We start from the raw sequence: 18790 nt of genomic DNA on the forward strand, positions 1-18790 counted from the left end.
ATTAATAGTATATCAATTACATTTATTATAAAGTAGATTTCAAATATGTAATATTAATTTATCAATTGTACGTCAATCCAAAAACAGTTATTGTGTTAGCTTTATCAATAGTTAATTATTAAACATACATTGTTCTATAGTACATCAACAAATAGATAACCACCCATTCAAAGTTTGATTTCAAGTGTAATATTGACGTATTAATAATTTAACAACGTAAATTTACAATGTTTTACCACCTAAAATAAATTTATTTTAAATTGATGACAATGTACTAGAAAAATAATATTATGAAACAAACAACTAAGAGTTCGAATCAAGACCACAGGTAACCTAAAGTGCATGAATACTCATTGATTGATAAATTTAGTATATCAATTGTATAATCAATCCATCTATCAAATATCAATTATAAAGTATATTAATTTATAGATTTTTGAAGATATAACAAAATGACAAAAAATAATTACAAAATATTATAATCTCACATTTTTATCGGTATCTATCATCTATTTATAAATTCTAAAATTTTGTAAATAAATTTAGCAATCTTTTCATTAACAATAATTTTATTTGATTGAATGATACACGACAATAAACCAAAGATTGAAAAAATGTAAAAGACCTCTGCTTAAGCCTATGTAGACTAACAGGTGGTAATGCAAAGAACATCATCAGCTTCAATGCAGCCATAGCTACCTTATGGACAATTTGGATACGAAGAAACAATCTTATCTTTGCAGAAAAAGATTCATCCTATCAAAACGCTTCGGAAGATATCTGCACTCTCACGGAAAGTTGGTCCTCAAAAAGCAAAATACTCAAAAATTACAGTCAAGCTACTTTAACATTAAACATAAATGCCTTCTGTAATCTTCCTATGTAAATGAACCTTTGCAACTCCTTATGTTAATAAAAATTGTGATAGGGATGCTCTTCTCTAGCTCCCATCACTGGTATCCTTTCAAAAAACAAGATCGAAAAAATTGAATAATAATAATAATAAAAAAAGGAAATCACATAAAATATATTGTTTCCATACGTGTAAGATCCCAAAAACTAATTTGCAAACTTTTAATTTCGAGTTGCAACTACCCATTATAATATTTTTAACGTATTATTTAAATAAAAAGTTTGTTAATGCAAAGAAAGATGAGTTTTAAATATCTAAGCATTGACCATAGCTTTTTAAATACGTCAAACTCTCCCATTGTTGAGATTGAAAGTCCAAAATCCTACATCTCGTCGTTGTTAAAAAATGCACTCGATCGAATTTCGTGCTATTAAAAATGGACGGCGACCAAAAAAATCAAAAAACACGGACGAGAAGAACTAAGAAGGCCTTAAAGAATCAAATAGAATAACCAATCATCCACTTTCAATCAGGCGCGTCATGACATCGGCCAATCTTCGACCTCCACATCAATTGACTTCAAACTGTTTTCAACACGCGACTTCATCTATCGCGTGAATCCGGTTCCCGTCTCTGAACTCCGGCGCAAGGGCGCCCGAGCTCGTTAAGAGAAAATAGGAAAAAAAAAAGAAAAGAAAAAACCTTGGAGGCGCCCACGATCTTGTCCAGCTTCCACTTCCACCGTTCAAAATTTCACTTCAATTTTTTCATGAGGTGATTTTCAATTTGTTTATGTATATATTTTTTGATTATGAAATTATACTGATTGGAGTTGCTTTACTGAAAGTATTGCTAGTCTGTCGGATCTTTCACCTCACTGGAGGTTTGGACTTGATTTTTCTCCCTTTCATTTATTTCTTTAATCACGCTGTGAAATTTCTTAGTTTGATTCTAATTCTAAGAAGCTTATTTTTCTTTGGAAATGCTAATTAGGTGCACAAATGAGCTCTGTCTGGTCAGGTGAAGCTCATTTCTTCTTGTTGTTGTTACAAATTAAATTATGAGATGCTGGGTGGATTGAAATTCCAAGTATTAGCTTAGGTTGCTGTTTGAATTTGGTGGGTATTTTGTTATTGGCATATGCAGCGATGTGTATCTTTTCAGAGATGGAAGGAATACCGCAATCATCCTAGAGAAGGAAGAGAATATCACATATTCAATTTTATTCTATATTTAGCAATGTATAGGATACAGAATATAGTGTGACAGATGTAATTTATTTTTTCCTAAGATAGCTACCATAGCTGATAAATAAGTGATAGAACATGAGAAGAAATGATCTGAATATTGTAATAGGTTTTAACCTCTGATCAATAATATCTGGGCGGGAGGGGAGATTCTTGGGAGTCTTGTGTTTTGTATTTACTATTCTGATTTGAGACATGGTATCAGAGCCAAGTTCGAACCATATCCGTTCCTCTCTCTAAACGATAACCATGGCAGAAGAGACGAATAACCAGCAACTCATTGTGGATGGCAATACTGTGTCGTCCAAGTTCATTGAAGATCTCACCGAGAAATTAACCAAGGCGATGTTTCGAAACTTTCAACCGCCGCTTGGTCCAGCCACAGGACCTGAGGGAGGGCTACCACCAATGACGATAGTGTTCAACGGCCGTAACTATGGTGTATGGTCGCAAATGGTGGAGGTGCTCCTTGCATCTAAGGACAAACTCGGCCATATCAATGGCGAACGAACTCAACCTGCGTCTAATGACACAGGCTACAAGCGATGGATGTCTGACAACTCCATGGTAAAAGGTTGGATTCTCAGCTCCCTTGACCCTAATTTGATTGGGAATTTCATACGGTTTTCTACTGCCAAGGAGGTATGGGATAGCATCAAATTAACATTTTTTGATGGTAATGACAACACCCAGATCTATGATCTTGAAGTAAAGGTTTATGGGTTAAAACAAACCGGTACACTAGAAGATTATTTCTATACTCTACAAGGACTTTGGAAGGAGATTGAGTTTAGAAAACCAAACCCTATGACCTGTCCCATAGATATTGAGAAATATAACAGAGTAGAGCAAGATAGAAAGGTGTATATTTTCCTTGGGGGTCTTGAGGACAGATTCGATGGCATTCGGGCCGAGATCCTTAGGATGACACCATTACCAACTGTTGAAGAGACGTATGGACATGTGCGTCGTGAAGATGTGCGTCAATCTGTTATGGTTGGCAAGAGCACGGATTTGTCTAACTCAGCGGCAATGATTGTGCAAGGTGCAAAACAGGTTGCTGGTGTTCCTCACATCAGTACTAACTCAACCCATGGGAACAGTAACAACTCGGTTCCAGGAGATCCACTGTCTCTGTCATCGCAGGTACAGGGAAAGGAATCCAGTTCTAATCAAGGTGCTGTACACTTTACAACACGATACAACAAAACTGAAGCAGTTCTCAAGTGCACCCACTGTGGCGGCAAAGGCCATAGTAAAGACACCTGTTTTAAAATCCATGGGTACCCAGATTGGTACAAGGAGTTGAAAAAGAAGCAAGCTGAGGCAAAAAGAGGCAAGGTCTCCATTGCAGTATCGGGTAAGAATGGTGATGATTCTCCAAGTGAAGGTATAATCTTTCTCTCCTCCAACTTGTCTAATGATAACAGTACATGGATAGTTGATTCCGGTGCATCTGATCACATGACATTCACTAAAACTGATCTTACTGCTGAGTGTGTTACAAAGAAAACTGAGATATTAAATGCTAACGGAATCTCCTATCCAGTGAAATGTGCAGGAAGTATTAAAGTAACCTCTCAGTTAAACTTATCAAATGTACTGGTAGTACCATCTCTGGCTACGAGGCTAATGTCAGTCAGTAAATTGACAAAGGACAGAAATTGTGTGGTAAAGATGTATTCTGACTATTTTATAATCCAGGACATCCTCACGAAGGAGATCATTGGGCGTGGTATTGAAAGAGATGGGTTGTATCATCTTGAAGATCTTAAAGCTGGAAGAGCAAGTTTAGTGGTTGATCAAACGGAAGTGCAGAATAAAATTTGGACATGGCACCGACGTTTGGGTCATCCTTCTCTTGGGTATATGAAGAAACTTCTGCCTCATTTATTCAAGAATAACAATCTTACTGTGTTTAATTGTGATACTTGCATAAAAGCAAAGAGTCATCGTGTGTCGTATGCACCAAGTTCAAATAAAAGTAATAGTCCTTTTGATTTGATTCACTCAGACGTGTGGGGACCCGCTCCTGTAAGCTCTATAGATGGAAATAAATGGTTTGTGTTATTTATCGATGACTGTACAAGAATGACATGGGTTTACCTGTTAAAGAGTAAAGATGAAGTGCCAAGTGTTTTTAAAAATTTTTATACCATGATTAAAACACAGTTTGGAAAAGGGATTAAATTTTTTCGGAGTGATAACGGCGGGGAGTTCATTGGAAAAGTACTTAAAGATTTCTTTGTTCAAATGGGAATTGTACATGAGACCTCGTGTGTAGGGACACCGCAACAAAATGGGGTCGCCGAACGGAAAAATAGACACATCTTGGAAATGTCACGAGCACTGTTGTTTGAATATCATGTTCCGACAAAATTCTGGGATAAATCAATCCTTATGGCAGTATATGTATTAAATCGATTACCCACAAAGATCAATAATTTCCAAACTCCTCTAAAAACATTAGAAAAGCATCACTCCATTCCATCGGTTCTTAGTCTGACACCAAAAATATTCGGGTGTGTTGCATATGTCCACGTACCAAAAACACAACGCTCAAAACTTTCACCTTATGCTGTACGGTGTGTGTTTCTCGGTTTTGGGCAGAATCAAAAAGGGTATAAGTGCTTTGATGTAGACTCTCGAAAATGGTACGTTACGATGGATGTTACGTTCATGGAACATGAGGCATTCTTTAAACCCACCATACAATCGGATCAGGGGGAGAACAGTAGTGAATCCGATGTATGGAAGAACAAGGATTTATTAAGTTTTCAGGGATGGACCCCTGGTTGTGAACAGTATGGCCAGGATGGCGTTTCTGGTACTGATAAATCAGATGGAAATGGTAATGGAACTGATGAATCGGATGGAGATGGTAATGGGGCTACGGATGGAAATAAACCACTAGAAATGTACTCTAGAAACAAAAACAGAGCAGTCTTTGGAATGGAAAGTGAAAATGAAGAAGTGATACAACCCAATGAAGAACCACAAGGCCCAATGTCTCCTGAGGATCAGCTTCAGGTAAGTCTTCCTACCTCTAAGTATACGTTACCAGTCAGATGCAATAGGGGTATACCACCTAAACGGTATGAACCAGATGAAGATAGGCATAAAAAGAGCAAATACCCCATTGCAAATTTCGTAGATACCAAATCTTTATCTGGACCTGTAAAAAGGTTTAATGAGAACTTATTGTCCTGTAAGATACCAGAAAATGTAGATGAGGCAAAATCTGATCCGAATTGGTCACAAGCTATGGAAGCTGAAATGAGTGCATTATATAACAACAAAACTTGGACTTTGGTGGAACTACCACAAGGGAAAATACCTGTAGGGTGCAGATGGGTGTTTTCAATTAAGTACAATGCTAATGGGGAGATTGACAGATACAAAGCGAGACTGGTTGCGAAAGGGTATACACAAACACAGGGTATAGATTTTCAAGAAACTTTCTCACCCGTAGCTAAACTAAATACCATTCGAGTTTTGTTGTCTCTTGCAGCTAATTTAGACTGGCCTTTGCACCAATTTGATGTGAAGAATGCTTTTTTACATGGAGAGCTGAAAGAAGAAGTGTACATGGAGCAACCCCCAGGATACAAAAGTACAAATGCCAAGCCGATGGTGTGTAAATTGAACAAAGCGCTGTACGGATTGAAGCAATCCCCACGTGCCTGGTTCGGCAGATTTTGTAGAGCAATGCAAAGCTACGGATTCAAACAATGTGACTCTGACCACACATTGTTCCTGAAAAGAAACCAGGAGAAGTTGACAGCCTTAATCATTTATGTCGATGACATGATAGTGACGGGAAATGACACACAAGAAATTGCAACTCTGGAAAAGAAACTCTCAGGTGAATTCGAGATGAAGAATTTGGGAGGATTGAAGTATTTTCTTGGAATTGAGGTAATGCGATCAAGACAAGGTATTGTATTATCTCAAAGAAAATACATTTTGGATCTACTCGCAGAGATTGGAATGCTGGACTGTAGACCAGCTGATACACCTGTAGTTCAAGGGGTTAAATTAGGAGAATTTCCAGACCAAGTACCAGCTAACAAAGAGAGGTACCAAAGGTTGGTAGGAAAGTTGATCTATCTAGCACATACAAGGCCGGATATAGCCTATGGGGTTAGTGTGGTAAGTCAGTTTATGCACAACCCAAGTGAAGACCACATGGACGCAGTCATGCGAATAATACGATATCTGAAGGGATGCCCAGGCAAGGGTATAACTTTCAAGAAGAATGGACACCTTGATGTTTCAGGTTTCACTGATGCTGATTGGGCAGGGAGTGTAAGTGATAGAAGGTCCACAGCAGGTTACTTTACCTTTGTCGGAGGTAATCTAGTAACTTGGAGAAGTAAGAAACAAAGTGTTGTAGCACTCTCTAGTGCAGAAGCTGAATTCAGAGGAGTTGCGAAGGGAATATGTGAATTATTGTGGTTGAGGAGGTTACTCGGAGAATTGGGATTCGCACCTACTCAGGCAATGGACTTATATTGTGACAGTCGACCTGCGATTGATATCTCTCACAACCCGGTACAGCATGACAGAACTAAACATGTGGAGATAGATCGACATTTTATAAAGGAGAAACTGGAATCAAATGTCATTCAGATGGTGCATGTGAGATCAGGGGAGCAACTCGCAGACATATTAACGAAGGCTGTCATGAGCAAAACGTTCACCAGCATAATTGACAAGTTAGGTATGCAAGATGCTTACATACCAACTTGAGGGGGAGTATTGGCATATGCAGCGATGTGTATCTTTTCAGAGATGGAAGGAATACCGCAATCATCCTAGAGAAGGAAGAGAATATCACATATTCAATTTTATTCTATATTTAGCAATGTATAGGATACAGAATATAGTGTGACAGATGTAATTTATTTTTTCCTAAGATAGCTACCATAGCTGATAAATAAGTGATAGAACATGAGAAGAAATGATCTGAATATTGTAATAGGTTTTAACCTCTGATCAATAATATCTGGGCGGGAGGGGAGATTCTTGGGAGTCTTGTGTTTTGTATTTACTATTCTGATTTGAGACATTTTGTATGGATATTATTTATGTTTTTTTGTTTGAAATTCTTCCATTTTAAGCTGTGCTCTGGTCATTTCCTACGGGGTTGTTGAATTCTGAAAAACTTTTTGTGAATGAACTTTTTCCTGATGGATTGAGATCGCTCACTTCTTCTGTGTGAAAATGTTGTCATGTGATATATGTAGTCCGTGTTATAATTTAGATAGATATTGATCAAGTTGTGAATTGAACAGTCAAAGTTTCTTTGCTTAGAAATTTGACAAAGTTGGTTGTGATCGTTCTGCATTTTGTTGCTTGACGAATAGTATTTAACGTAGATATTTTCAAACCTTTATCAGTTAAGACCCTTCACATTGGCTTGCTCAATGGTTCAGTGGTATTTCTTTTTCTTTGGTCATCCCTCTCTTTTCTTTTTAATCTTCTTCATGAAAAATGGGAGTTTATGATTTTCAAAATTGTTATTATAATTATTTTATTATTTTGGTTCAAATAGAATGTCATTTCTTATTTCCTGTGGACATCTTGTTCTAACTAGCTTATGAATTCTTGATGGAATTTTCACTTTAAGACATGAACTATCATTACACCTCCGTTTGAGATCTATGTGTAATTTATACTTACGTCCAAATATTTGAAAATTGAATTATATCAGAAACGCATTTTGCATATGAAGTGTGTGTATGCATTGAAGGTGAAACAAGTACTTTCTAGAATGACCTAAATTACAAACAACAAGTTGTCAAGAAGATTGATTTTGTTTTTGAATTTTTTATTATTTATTTTAATGGTACTAACTTTCCTTAGGGAGTTTGCATTGTGTATTCGATAGTTAAGCCTTTTATTGGCGTTGTTGCTTTTTTTTTTTTTTTAAGCATAGATGCGATTTTTGGTCCCATCTTACAGTCAAGTAAACTTTCCGAGGCAATTGAAGAGTAACCATCGAAGTAGATTGAAGGCAAAGGAATTTGAGAATATCCCACACGAGAAGAAGCTTATTTTGGGTCTATCACTTGTGATGTGGATCATGGAGTCGAATGCGTTATTTAAGGAAGTTGACGTTCCTCTGTAATGGTAATCTATAATGCTGTTATATATTCATTTGCAGTGCAGTCTAGAAAGCTAGGTCCCATTCCATTGTTTTTTCTTATTTATTTTACTTTCTTGTAAACCATTAATGTTTAAAAGCTTCACAATTTCTCATTCTCAGCCATTGTATTTCTCATTGTTCTTTATTCCTATCAGGTTTTTTTACTATCTGTAAAATGGGAACTCAAGGTCAAACAGGATTAGTAGCACAAAAGAAAATGCACCCTCCTCAGCCCGGAAGATTTGAAGATCGTGAAGATCTTATTAAATATGTTCGTGATTTTGGTGCTGATCAGGGATATGTTGTAACGATTAAGAAGTCTAGGAAAGATAGAAGGGTCATCCTTGGTTGTGATAGAGGAGGTGTGTACCGCAACAGGCGTAAGATTGATCAGAGTCCACGCAAAAGGAAAGCTAGCTCACGCCTGATAAATTGCCCATTTGAAGCAATTGGCAAGAAGGAAGATGATGCCTGGATGCTTACCATTAAAAATGGGAACCATAACCATGAGCCCTTAAAAGATAGGTCAGAGCATCCTTACAGTCGCCGTTTTACAGAGGATGAAGTAAAGCAAATAAAACTAATGACTGAAGCTGGTATAAAACCACGTCAAGTGCTTAAAGCTCTCAAACAACACAATCCAGATCTGCAGTCAACACCAAGGCATTTGTATAACCTCAAAGCCAAAATTCGCCAAGGAAATCTATCAGGTTATCGCTTGTGTCTACTTTGCTGGGAAAAGATTCATTGCTTGTCAATGTGGGAGATGAGAAATAATAATAATAATAATAATGAGACGAAGAGAAATGTAGTTCCACAGGCTCTTGATGGAGGTAGCATTGAAACTGAGTCCTAATATTGCTCTATGCTGGCCTTGTGGTTGGTTTTTAGTTTTTCTTTTCCCTGTTTTGATCGAGAATATAGTCCTCGGGTGCATCTTATCTAAATTTGATGTCAGAGGAGCAATTTTAGTTTATTAGGTGGCTAGAGTTAAAGTTTGTAACTCTTTTCAGGTTAATCCTAATACTCCTGTACATCCATTTATGGTTACAACAATTGGATTGATAAATGAGAACGTTAAATTTCAGTACTTTTGTGGCGTTATAGGCATCGAGTTCTAATAGCGAGTATGGTTGCTTTTCTCAAACTCAGACTCTTAAACCAGATTTTTTTTTTTCAGAAAAGAATTTCAAGTCTTGGAGGCCTAATATTTCCGTTCCTGCAAATAGTAGTCATACTGTCGCTGGGGATTCAATCAAGCAAAATCATCAGCTGGTAAGATCCAATACAAACGGACAAAAAATGATGTAGATGAGATGTCTGTCCCTATACTCTTATTTGATTGGTTCCAATGTATATGACACATATTTGACTGACCCAAAGGTGATAAGTAATTGTTTGAACTGTAGAAGGTTCCTAATTTAATTGGAGGGGAACTTTTGGATTCGCACAACTGTCAAGTGGTTGATGTTATTAACCCAGTAAGCTCTATACTTCAGACAACTTATTTGTTCATAAATGGGGGTTTACATGTCAATCATGGTGTGCCCTCTACTTTTGAGTTAGGCAACACAAGAAGTTGTTTCTCATGTCCCTTTAACAACCTACGAAGAGTTTAAGGCTGCTGTCAATGCAGCCAAACAAGCTTTTCCCTCATGGAGAAACACACCGATCTATACTCGTCAGTGTGTTATGTTCAAGTTCCAGGAGCTCATCCTCAGGGACATGGTTAGTATCAGTCATGTCTTTTCTAGAATAACTTGAAATATATAAACCTTGATTTTCTGATATGGCAAGAATTCTTGTTATTAGGATAAGCTTGTAATGAATATTGTTGCAGAACAGGGAAAAACATTAAAGGATGCTCAAGATGATATTATCTGTGGTTTAGGTTGGTACATTCACTTATTATATCTTGTTGCAGTATCACATCACGTGATCACAGATGAAAAGATTGCACTCACTTGCCTTCTGTTTTGCCTGAAGAGGTGGTTAAACATGCTTGTGGATTGGCCACTATGCAAATGGGGGAGTTCATCCCTAGTGCATCTGATGGAATTGATTCGTACTGCATCAGAGAACCAATGGGTGTGTGTGCTGGCATATGCTCTTTAAACCATCCAGCAACAGTTTCCTTATGGGTATGCCCCCGTGCTTTCTGTTTGCTTCTATTGACCTTCATTCCTTTTCCCCACCTCCTTTCTTTATTCAATATTTTTACTTGAAATTTAACCTTTTCATATGTCTAAAAATTATCTAGTAGCTCGTAGGCCTCCAAAGTTTTCATTTTGTGCTTTATAAATCGATAAAATTTTAAAAAATGCATGAAATTCCTCTCTTATTAGAAACAAAATTCAAAATTTTTTAAATTAAACTTGTAATTTAACCTAAAATTTATGTTCTATCATTTTCTTTTATGAACTCTCAAATCTTTGCTTTACATATTTATAAAGGAAACCGGAGTGCAAAGTGCTAAGTATGTTATCCTTGCCATGCACAGATGTTTCCAATTGCAGTTACATGTGGCAATACATTTGTTCTTAAACCATGTGAAACGCACCCCGGTATGTTCAGAATCTATCTCTTTCTCTTACTTGTAAACGTGATCTATGAAATCCCCACATCTGCAGCAGAGATGAATTTTTTTCCTATTAATTTTTATTGCAATCAAATACATTTTTCTCATCTCGTTTCCTATATTTGAAAAAAAGGTAGGATAAGGGACAAGTTATCTAATGTGATTTACTATTTGGGATTTGGGAACGCTGATATTTGAATGTTGCTAGCAACAAAAATCTCCACGAGAGTTCACTTTGACAGTGATGAAACTTGGCACGTCATGTAGAAATCCTTCCCTGGCGTGATGTTATAAATTATACATAGACGCATTTTGGTCTAGTTCTTTTGGCTTTTCTACAGTCAACATTAGTCCAGGGGTTATTTAGTGTTGTATTTCTTATTATTGTATAGTGAACGGATCTTGCTACAAAATCTATTATTATTATTATTATTTTGAGTAAAAATGCTTTTATTATCCTGCACGTCACAGTTTTAGCATATGGTAATATTATCCATTTCAGGGGCTTCAATGTTGCTAGCTGCATTAGCGATGGAGTCTGGCTTGCCTGATGGTGTTTTGAATATTGTTCATGGATCCCATGTAAGACAGTTCCATGAGAGATATTGTTTCTTTTGATTGGCATCTAAATAGCATACTTCCTGAGTTAATCTTCTGTTATTTTGAATAATATTAACTTTCCCACTTTCGGAGTTTGGAGTTTTCTACTTCTTTATTCATTTCATATATCGATGATTTTTTTTAAATATAAAAGAAGACTATCAATTAGTACTGGTACATTATTTGATAGCTAACTATGTAATTAAATTTATTTACTTCCCATGACTATGTTAAGTTATCACCCTAACAATCTAACGTGGACTCTCAAGAACAAAAAATACACAAAGATCACTAAATGATAGAAATATATATTGCAATATCAAAGAAGAAATTACAGTCTATAGCTTTTCGAGAGGGCTATGCTCTCTCAAATTCCCCAACTGAAAATTCCTGCTAAATTTTTTACCCCTTGCTCCCAACTCCACTCCTATTTATAACTAAAAATCTTAACAAACTTACTAGTTAATTACTAATATGGCCCTTTTAATAGTCTTAATATGTCCCCAACTAAGGGCGTTCTAAAACAACATCATAAAATAAAATATTTAACTACCAGACAATAGTTCTCTTACGTATCCAAATGTCAGATGCACAATGTCATACAGTTTAAATTGTAGACATTTAACTTCCTAATATTTAATCTGCATATCCATAAAACATACTGGGAGGAAATTGATCTCCTCTTTAGACCTCTTGAAATTTCATTGAGTTTTATCTTACTGCAAAATTAAATAGCAACATGGCTTCCCGATTTTATTTATGGCGTATTATTCAGATCATAAACAGTTCGATTCCTAATGAGTAGTAAAATTAATCTTTTGCTATCACATTTTATGAGCGATTCGGGCAACTCTGTCCGAGTCCTTTAGATACCCTATGCCTGCGGGCTTGCCACGAAAATAGGAGTTGCACTTTCTTGTATACTGCTCATTCCTTTGAATGAAAAGGGTGTCATATAACATTTTCTAACATCACCCCATTGGTAATTTTTTTTTTTACATCCATGAGCTAAGAAGCACGGACACTTTAGTTTGGCCAATATGTCTGTGTCCGACACGTGTCGGAGATACCCTGACACTTGGTGGACACGTATGAGACACTTGTTTGTGCATCAAATATATTAGATATGTATAGAACATTTGTTGAGTAGACTAAAAAGGCACATATATGACAATGATAATAACTTTTGAGTGCATAATACAATTTTTGTAAGCATATAAATGCATCAACTCATTTATTATATATTTTTTACTATAAAAGATAAATATTAAAATGAATATTTAATAGACATGTTCTTGCCGTGTCGTGTTCTAGGTTTTTAAAATATGGCGTATCGCCGTGTCCGTGTAGTTAATCTGTGCTTCTGAATTCATGATTGTCTGGACTAGTTTACACACACTTTAACTGATCTCATGGGACAACCTGCATCCTACAAAATTTGAGTGTTCAGAAAATCCGTAGGATATTAAAATCCTATGTAGGTAGCTACCACATATCGGACCCATGTTTTCTTAGCCCTTCATCAAGTTCATGGCCCCCTATTTACCACTACGCATTACCATGATGGTGTTCAAAGCTTTTTCTTCTTTCTCAAATTTCTTATATTTTTATATTTACTTTTCTAATTCTTATTTGAGTTGTTGATTTTTATTTTCTTTGTGCATGTTTGGTAGTGATTTTGAAAATGTTCAAATCATTTTTGTCATGTTTGAAATAAGCTTTGAATCACTTAAAATTAATTTAATATTTAATTCGACTCTTTTAGATGCAATTTTCGTACCATAAAAATTAGTTTTGAATGATTAATATTATGTTTAATAGTGATTTTGCTATGTTTTGATTCATGTTCTCTCCATTTTTTATTTTAAATTCTCTGGTCAGGATATCATCAACTATATATGTGACGACGAGGACATAAAAGCTGTATCCTTTTCCAGTTCAAGTTCAGTAAGTACTTCTCCTTATTAATAGTACATGAAATGCCTAATGAAAAAATGAAAGTTTAGTATGTTTGACGGACCATGATAAATATCTATAAGAGCATGTTACATCTCTTATTTAACTGTTCTTTACTTTCATGGATGATTTTTTTCATAATTAGCTTTGTGTTCAATTCCCATGACTACTTTTTCTTTATGACTAAGACACGTTCCATGTAATTTTCATTCCTGTACACGATTGAAACGAAAATTAACTTGCAAGTTTAGTATGTTTTGGTTGACTATTCAGAATTTTCATTGTCTTCTCTTTTTACTTTACTGTTTATTTTACTTGAAGGTTGGAAAACACATATATGCTAGGGCTGCTGCTACAGCAAAGAAAGTTCAGGTTTACCCTGTTCGTTCACTGTTTTGTTCCTTTTGTTAAAAGTGTTACAATTAGGATAATCTATTGAAGAATTTGGCTGATCTTTATGTTGATTGCTTAGTCCCACTTTGGAGGCAAGAGTCATGCAATTATTATGCCTGATGCTAACATGGAGGCTACTTTAAGTGCTCTGGTTGATGCTGGGTTGGGTATTGTTGGACGGACATGTATGGCTGTTGACATCATTGTCTCCGTTGGGAGTTCAACTCTGTGGTATAGTGATTCTTTTGTTTATCGCAATCCTTTTCTTCCTTCTTCTTTCCTTTCCTTTCGAAGTCTGCTACTTGATTGAGTTCATCATCTCTGGACAATTATAATCAAAATTCATGGTTTTGTGGACATTAATTTATTTCCTATCCTTGCAGTACTAGTACCTAGTTTGTTTATTCTTGATTTTTTATTTTCTATTTTATTTTGAAGTTTAAGATCCTTGAGAAAAGACACGTTCTATAAGATTCCGAATATGGATTATCTGGTTGCAAGCATAGGCAGATTGGCTTCCTATGATTGAGAGCATGTCTAAGAACATTAGCTTTCATAAATCCATTACGTCAGTCATAAGCTGTCGTAGACAGCCAAGTGACGCCTTAATCTTTTGATGCTGCGGAGGTCTGTTTACTTCACAGTATGTGTATTATGAAGATGAAACACAATCATTACATTTTTGTGCCTCCCAACATTTCTACAAGTATCAAATATGCAACGTATGCACTTTGGCTCCCAACTACATTTGGACTTCTTCCTTCTTTCTACTTGTAAATTAGCTTTTCACTGAACTTTTGAAAACAACAAAATTAAAACTACCTTTTGTATCGAAAATTATAAAAATTGGACGGTCTAATTCTACTTACTGGCATGTAGACCAATAGTTTGTCAAGTTTTGTTCATCGATAGCCATCACAAATCTTTTTGTAATTATTCCACTATCACCATTAACCTAGATTGGATGTTTCTGTAACAGCTTCTCGTTGAGGAAGGGACATCTTGTCCCTTTGTTAGTTAGGTGTTTTTTTTTTTTGTTGGAATGAACTGGTTTCTCGGTTGTATCGATAATTTTTTGCAGTTAGGGTGCTCCTAATTATTAATTTAAATTTATGAACATATGAGTTTTCTAGTTATTGGTATTCTATCATGATTTTCCAGGGAAGAAAAACTTGTGGAATGTGCCAAAGCACTTAAAGTGAATGTGGGAACAGATCCCAATGCTGACCTTGGTCCTGTAACTACCAAAGAGGTAAGTGTACAGATAAACTTCTTATTATTAGGTTACGAGATCTATGGTCTATGCATATGTAGGAGATTATTCTTTTGCCTCTAATCATTTGATAATTTCAGGTGAAGGCTAAACTCTAACTTTAATTTGAATATGAAACTTTGTCATTAAAGCTGGCAGTTCATTTTTTTGTGAATGTTTTGCCAATGTGTCTTCTTCAATTAAAAGTAACTTAATTCCATGTTGAGTGTTTTGTTCTTAATGGTCTTGTGACACTCATAACTCTTGTGATAGGTGTATGGGGATGTTTTATTTATGTATAAGCAGGAACAAAAATTAAGAATTCACCATACAAGCTACCAGCCAATTTGAGAGGCTTGCTCTCTCCCAAAAATGCTCCGCTAATCCCAAAATAAACAGATACCCCACTCTCATAAACTACAAGGCTACAGGGCGCGTCCCCATTACAAACTCACTCAGTTTTCTCTTTTACCCTTTCTGTTATAAACATCTACCATGGGTGGTTTCACATTGGCCTTCCTAGTATACATATTCACAATAAGAGGCCTAACATCTTGTTCTCTCTCAAAACAGTTACAAGAAAGCATGCCGTCTGTACGTTTAGTGGGACATTCATGTCTTTATGTTACCATGCACAATCATATTCAACTATTAAATTAATTCTCGGAAAAATCTTCTACAGGTGAAAAATCGTTTTTGTAAATTAGTTCAAAGTGGCATTGAAGATGGTGCTAGACTTTTGCTAGACGGTAGAGATATTGTGGTACTGATTTGTTATTATTCCGAGTTTGTTAAATAGATTCCTGTTATTATCTTTTACTAAAATCTGATGCTCCTGCTTTTCATTAATGAACAATAGAACTTTTGGGCGTTTCTAAGTTTTTTGTAACCTTATGTAGGTCTCAGGATATGAAAATGGAAATTTTATCGGCCCAACCATTTTATCGGGTGTAACAACTGACATGGAGTGCTACAAGGTCCTCTTATCTCTTTCTGTTGAAATGTTGTCAATTTTTTGACAGCATTCGGTTGCACATTAGTTTTAACGGCAATAATTTGTGTCGACAGGAAGAATTTTTTGGACCAGTTCTCCTTTTTATGCAGGTACTACCCAGTTTTTCATCCGATTGGTAATATTCTTTGTTTTCATCAGGCTGTCTTATTGTTTTCCTTTGGTTTTACCGGCAGGCGGACAACCTAGAGGAGGCTATATCCATTGTAAACCGAAACAAGTACTTCTTCTGACTCTAGTAATCTGAGGTGACATTTAGATGGCATACTTTAACAATTATAGTCATTGAGGTGCTGCATTCCATATACCATTTTACGTTTCTGGTATTCCTTGACACCTTAAAATTTTCTCTCTCTATTTTAAAGTAGTGCTTTTCTTTTAAATCTTGGTGTTGGTTGTAGCTTCTTGAAGCTGCTTTCTTGAAGAAGAAAATTTGTAGACCCTTTTTTTGTTGACTCTTTTTTGATGATAAGGTGTTTGCACATGCAAAATTCCTCCTCCTTAGTCATGACTCCCTGGATATTCTTTGATCTTCTTTTGTCAATTTTTTTGCAGAAACCGAAATGGAGCTTCCATATTCACAACTTCTGGCATTTATGCGAGGAAGTTTCAGAGTGAAGTGGAAGTGGGAATGGTTAGTGATCAAATTTATTGGCTGTACAATTTTCTATACATTTAGATTCGTTTGTTGAACGCCCAAGTCGATAGGTTGAATTTTTTATGTTTTGCTCTGACATGTTTATTATAATGTTGAGTGAAACCTTTGGACTTCGAACATTTTCATGGAAGTTCTAAGCTGGGCCTATTTGTCACCAATAACCACATACCTAGGCCTATTTTATTCTATGAATGTTTTCCTAAATAGAGATACATATTTGTTGTTCGTTTCCTATTCATTTTTATTTTCCTTCCTAAATCATTTTCAGGTTGGTATCAATGTTCCTGTTACAGTTCCGTTGCCATCTTCCTTTAATGGTTTGAAGCCAACTTCTGCTGTTGATCAAGTTCTTTTTCAGTTCAACTTTTCATCCTCTTAATGCCTCGTTTCCATCTTGCACTATTATCCTTCATTTCTTTTTGCTCTCACTTTCTCCTCTCATCGTCTGGTTTGTAATTTGAAGACAAGGTAGGGCTGGAGTTTTACACCCAATTGAAGAGAGTGGCTCAACAATGGAAGAACTCACCAAGTATTGGAGTCTCAATGGCGGTGCCTTCACCATCTGAGAGACGTTTGAGATCCCGGGATGCACCTTCCATGTTGGTTTCAACATCTGAGAAAGATTCACCTGGTATGAAGCACAGGAGTTTACCCCCGTTGCCTTCCACATCCGAAAGGGATTCACCCAGCGTCTCTGTACTGCTGCCGAGCCCTCTAATAACTCCGACAGGCTTAACTAATGAAAGATCCACCTCCTCTCCGCCGACTCCTGATAGGAATTTGCACGGTCAGGGACTCTCCCTGATTTCTACTTTATCATCGGAGGGGGATGTATCCAACCAAGATTTGTCTCCTGCAATGCTTTCAGCGCGTGATAGAGATTTAGCTGGTCAAGCTATGTCAATGGCAACATCCAGATCATCTGATAGACTGTACATACCTCATAAATCTCATTGGGATGAAACCCCGAGGGCTGATTCAATTCCATCCAGTTCTGACAGGATCCATGCGCCCTTATCACAGACAAGCAGCATCAAAGGACAGGCATGTCGAACAACTCATCCTGCTTTGGTCATAGCTGCAGAGGGGGGGCTATACGTGCCAACATCTCATGACACTATTTGTCTAATTAACCATGGACATGATAGTACCGGTCCGTCTCGAAGAATCAACAGCATGTGTCAATCATCAGAACGGGTATACATGCTAGCAACTTCCCATCTGAACGACACTATAGGTCAAACATTGCAGAGATCTGATACCTCCTTGTTTCCTTCTTCAGAGAGGCATTATGCGCCTCCCTCTTCTGATGGAAATGACCATATCGGCTTAGCCTCTCATACCGATGTCACTTTGCAATCAACCTCAGACAGAATGTTCTTGTCTAGTTTGTCTGAAAGGGATGATAATATGGCTTCCACTGCTTCCCAACAAGGTGAATCTTTAGCATCCACTTCAGAGAGAATGTATAGACCTCCATTAGTTCATAGAAATGCAGGTATGGCACCGAAATCGGAATGGTTATGCATTCCCACGCCTGCTGGAACTCAGAGAATGTACACACAAGGTCCAATGGTTTCAGCAGATGAATTTCAAAGCCAAGGAGCATCATTGACATTGCCTGCATCGCAAAGAATGTAAGGGATATTATTTTAGAAATAGAACATTAGCATCTAGGATTAGCCAAATTCTCACAATTTTTTTCCTTTGTCAAATTACTAATCATTTTTTTTAAATTTCTCTTAGAGCCATTAGCTTGATTTTGCTCCTGTTTTTCTAGAACTGAGGAGTTGTTCAACAGCAATTGCTTCTTAGACTATATTGGATTAGCTGTATTTATTTTCAAAAGGCGATATGGGTGAAGTTTTGAACATGGATAATTCCAAGAATGCAAAAGTTTTTCCTCCTTAATTTGGGTTGTTATGGTTTGAGACTTTTTAATATTTAGTACGCAATAAAATCTTAAATTTGTATTTACCATCAGTTTATGTTAACATTTTTGAAAATAAATTTAGGTCTCAATGAACCTTCTTTTCTATCGAGTTTGAAAAAATATTTACATGCACAATTTGTCTTTATTTGAAGGAAAA

The 18790-nt window shown here is 36.3% G+C and overlaps 1 protein-coding gene and 1 long non-coding RNA gene across 11 annotated transcripts; one reads left to right on the top strand and one right to left on the bottom strand.

The window, feature by feature from the left end:
* The first annotated feature begins 1222 nt into the window (after window positions 1-1222).
* Window positions 1223-18611, top strand: LOC103484921 (methylmalonate-semialdehyde dehydrogenase [acylating], mitochondrial-like). 10 transcript variants are annotated; one of them, XM_051088829.1, is made up of 22 exons: window positions 1226-1627; window positions 8068-8235; window positions 8407-8961; window positions 9432-9526; window positions 9661-9732; window positions 9818-9979; window positions 10064-10142; window positions 10238-10392; window positions 10752-10815; window positions 11332-11411; window positions 13311-13376; window positions 13707-13757; window positions 13858-14009; window positions 14940-15030; window positions 15713-15793; window positions 15930-16007; window positions 16099-16134; window positions 16219-16262; window positions 16598-16676; window positions 16969-17017; window positions 17164-17897; window positions 17983-18611. In XM_051088829.1, exons 2-22 carry the CDS (start codon window positions 8199-8201, stop codon window positions 18031-18033), a joined length of 2811 nt encoding a protein of 936 aa, XP_050944786.1. In that variant the 5' UTR covers window positions 1226-1627; window positions 8068-8198; the 3' UTR covers window positions 18034-18611. The 10 variants fall into 10 exon arrangements, with proteins under 10 accessions (XP_050944787.1, XP_050944786.1, XP_050944782.1 ...); XM_051088825.1 differs by adding an exon at window positions 1847-1873 and having other exon boundaries at window positions 1227-1627; window positions 8042-8235; window positions 17164-18611; XM_051088823.1 differs by adding an exon at window positions 1847-1873 and having other exon boundaries at window positions 1227-1627; window positions 17164-18611.
* LOC127150610 (uncharacterized) lies at window positions 2044-7172 on the bottom strand. The gene is made up of 2 exons (XR_007823131.1): window positions 7093-7172; window positions 2044-6917 (listed from the first exon to the last, which is right to left on the bottom strand). It is a non-coding gene; the product is annotated as an uncharacterized LOC127150610 (long non-coding RNA).
* Window positions 18612-18790: the final 179 nt, after the last annotated feature.

The sequence above is a fragment of the Cucumis melo genome, chromosome 8, assembly GCF_025177605.1.
Source record: "Cucumis melo cultivar AY chromosome 8, USDA_Cmelo_AY_1.0, whole genome shotgun sequence".
Classification (NCBI taxonomy): domain Eukaryota; kingdom Viridiplantae; phylum Streptophyta; class Magnoliopsida; order Cucurbitales; family Cucurbitaceae; genus Cucumis; species Cucumis melo.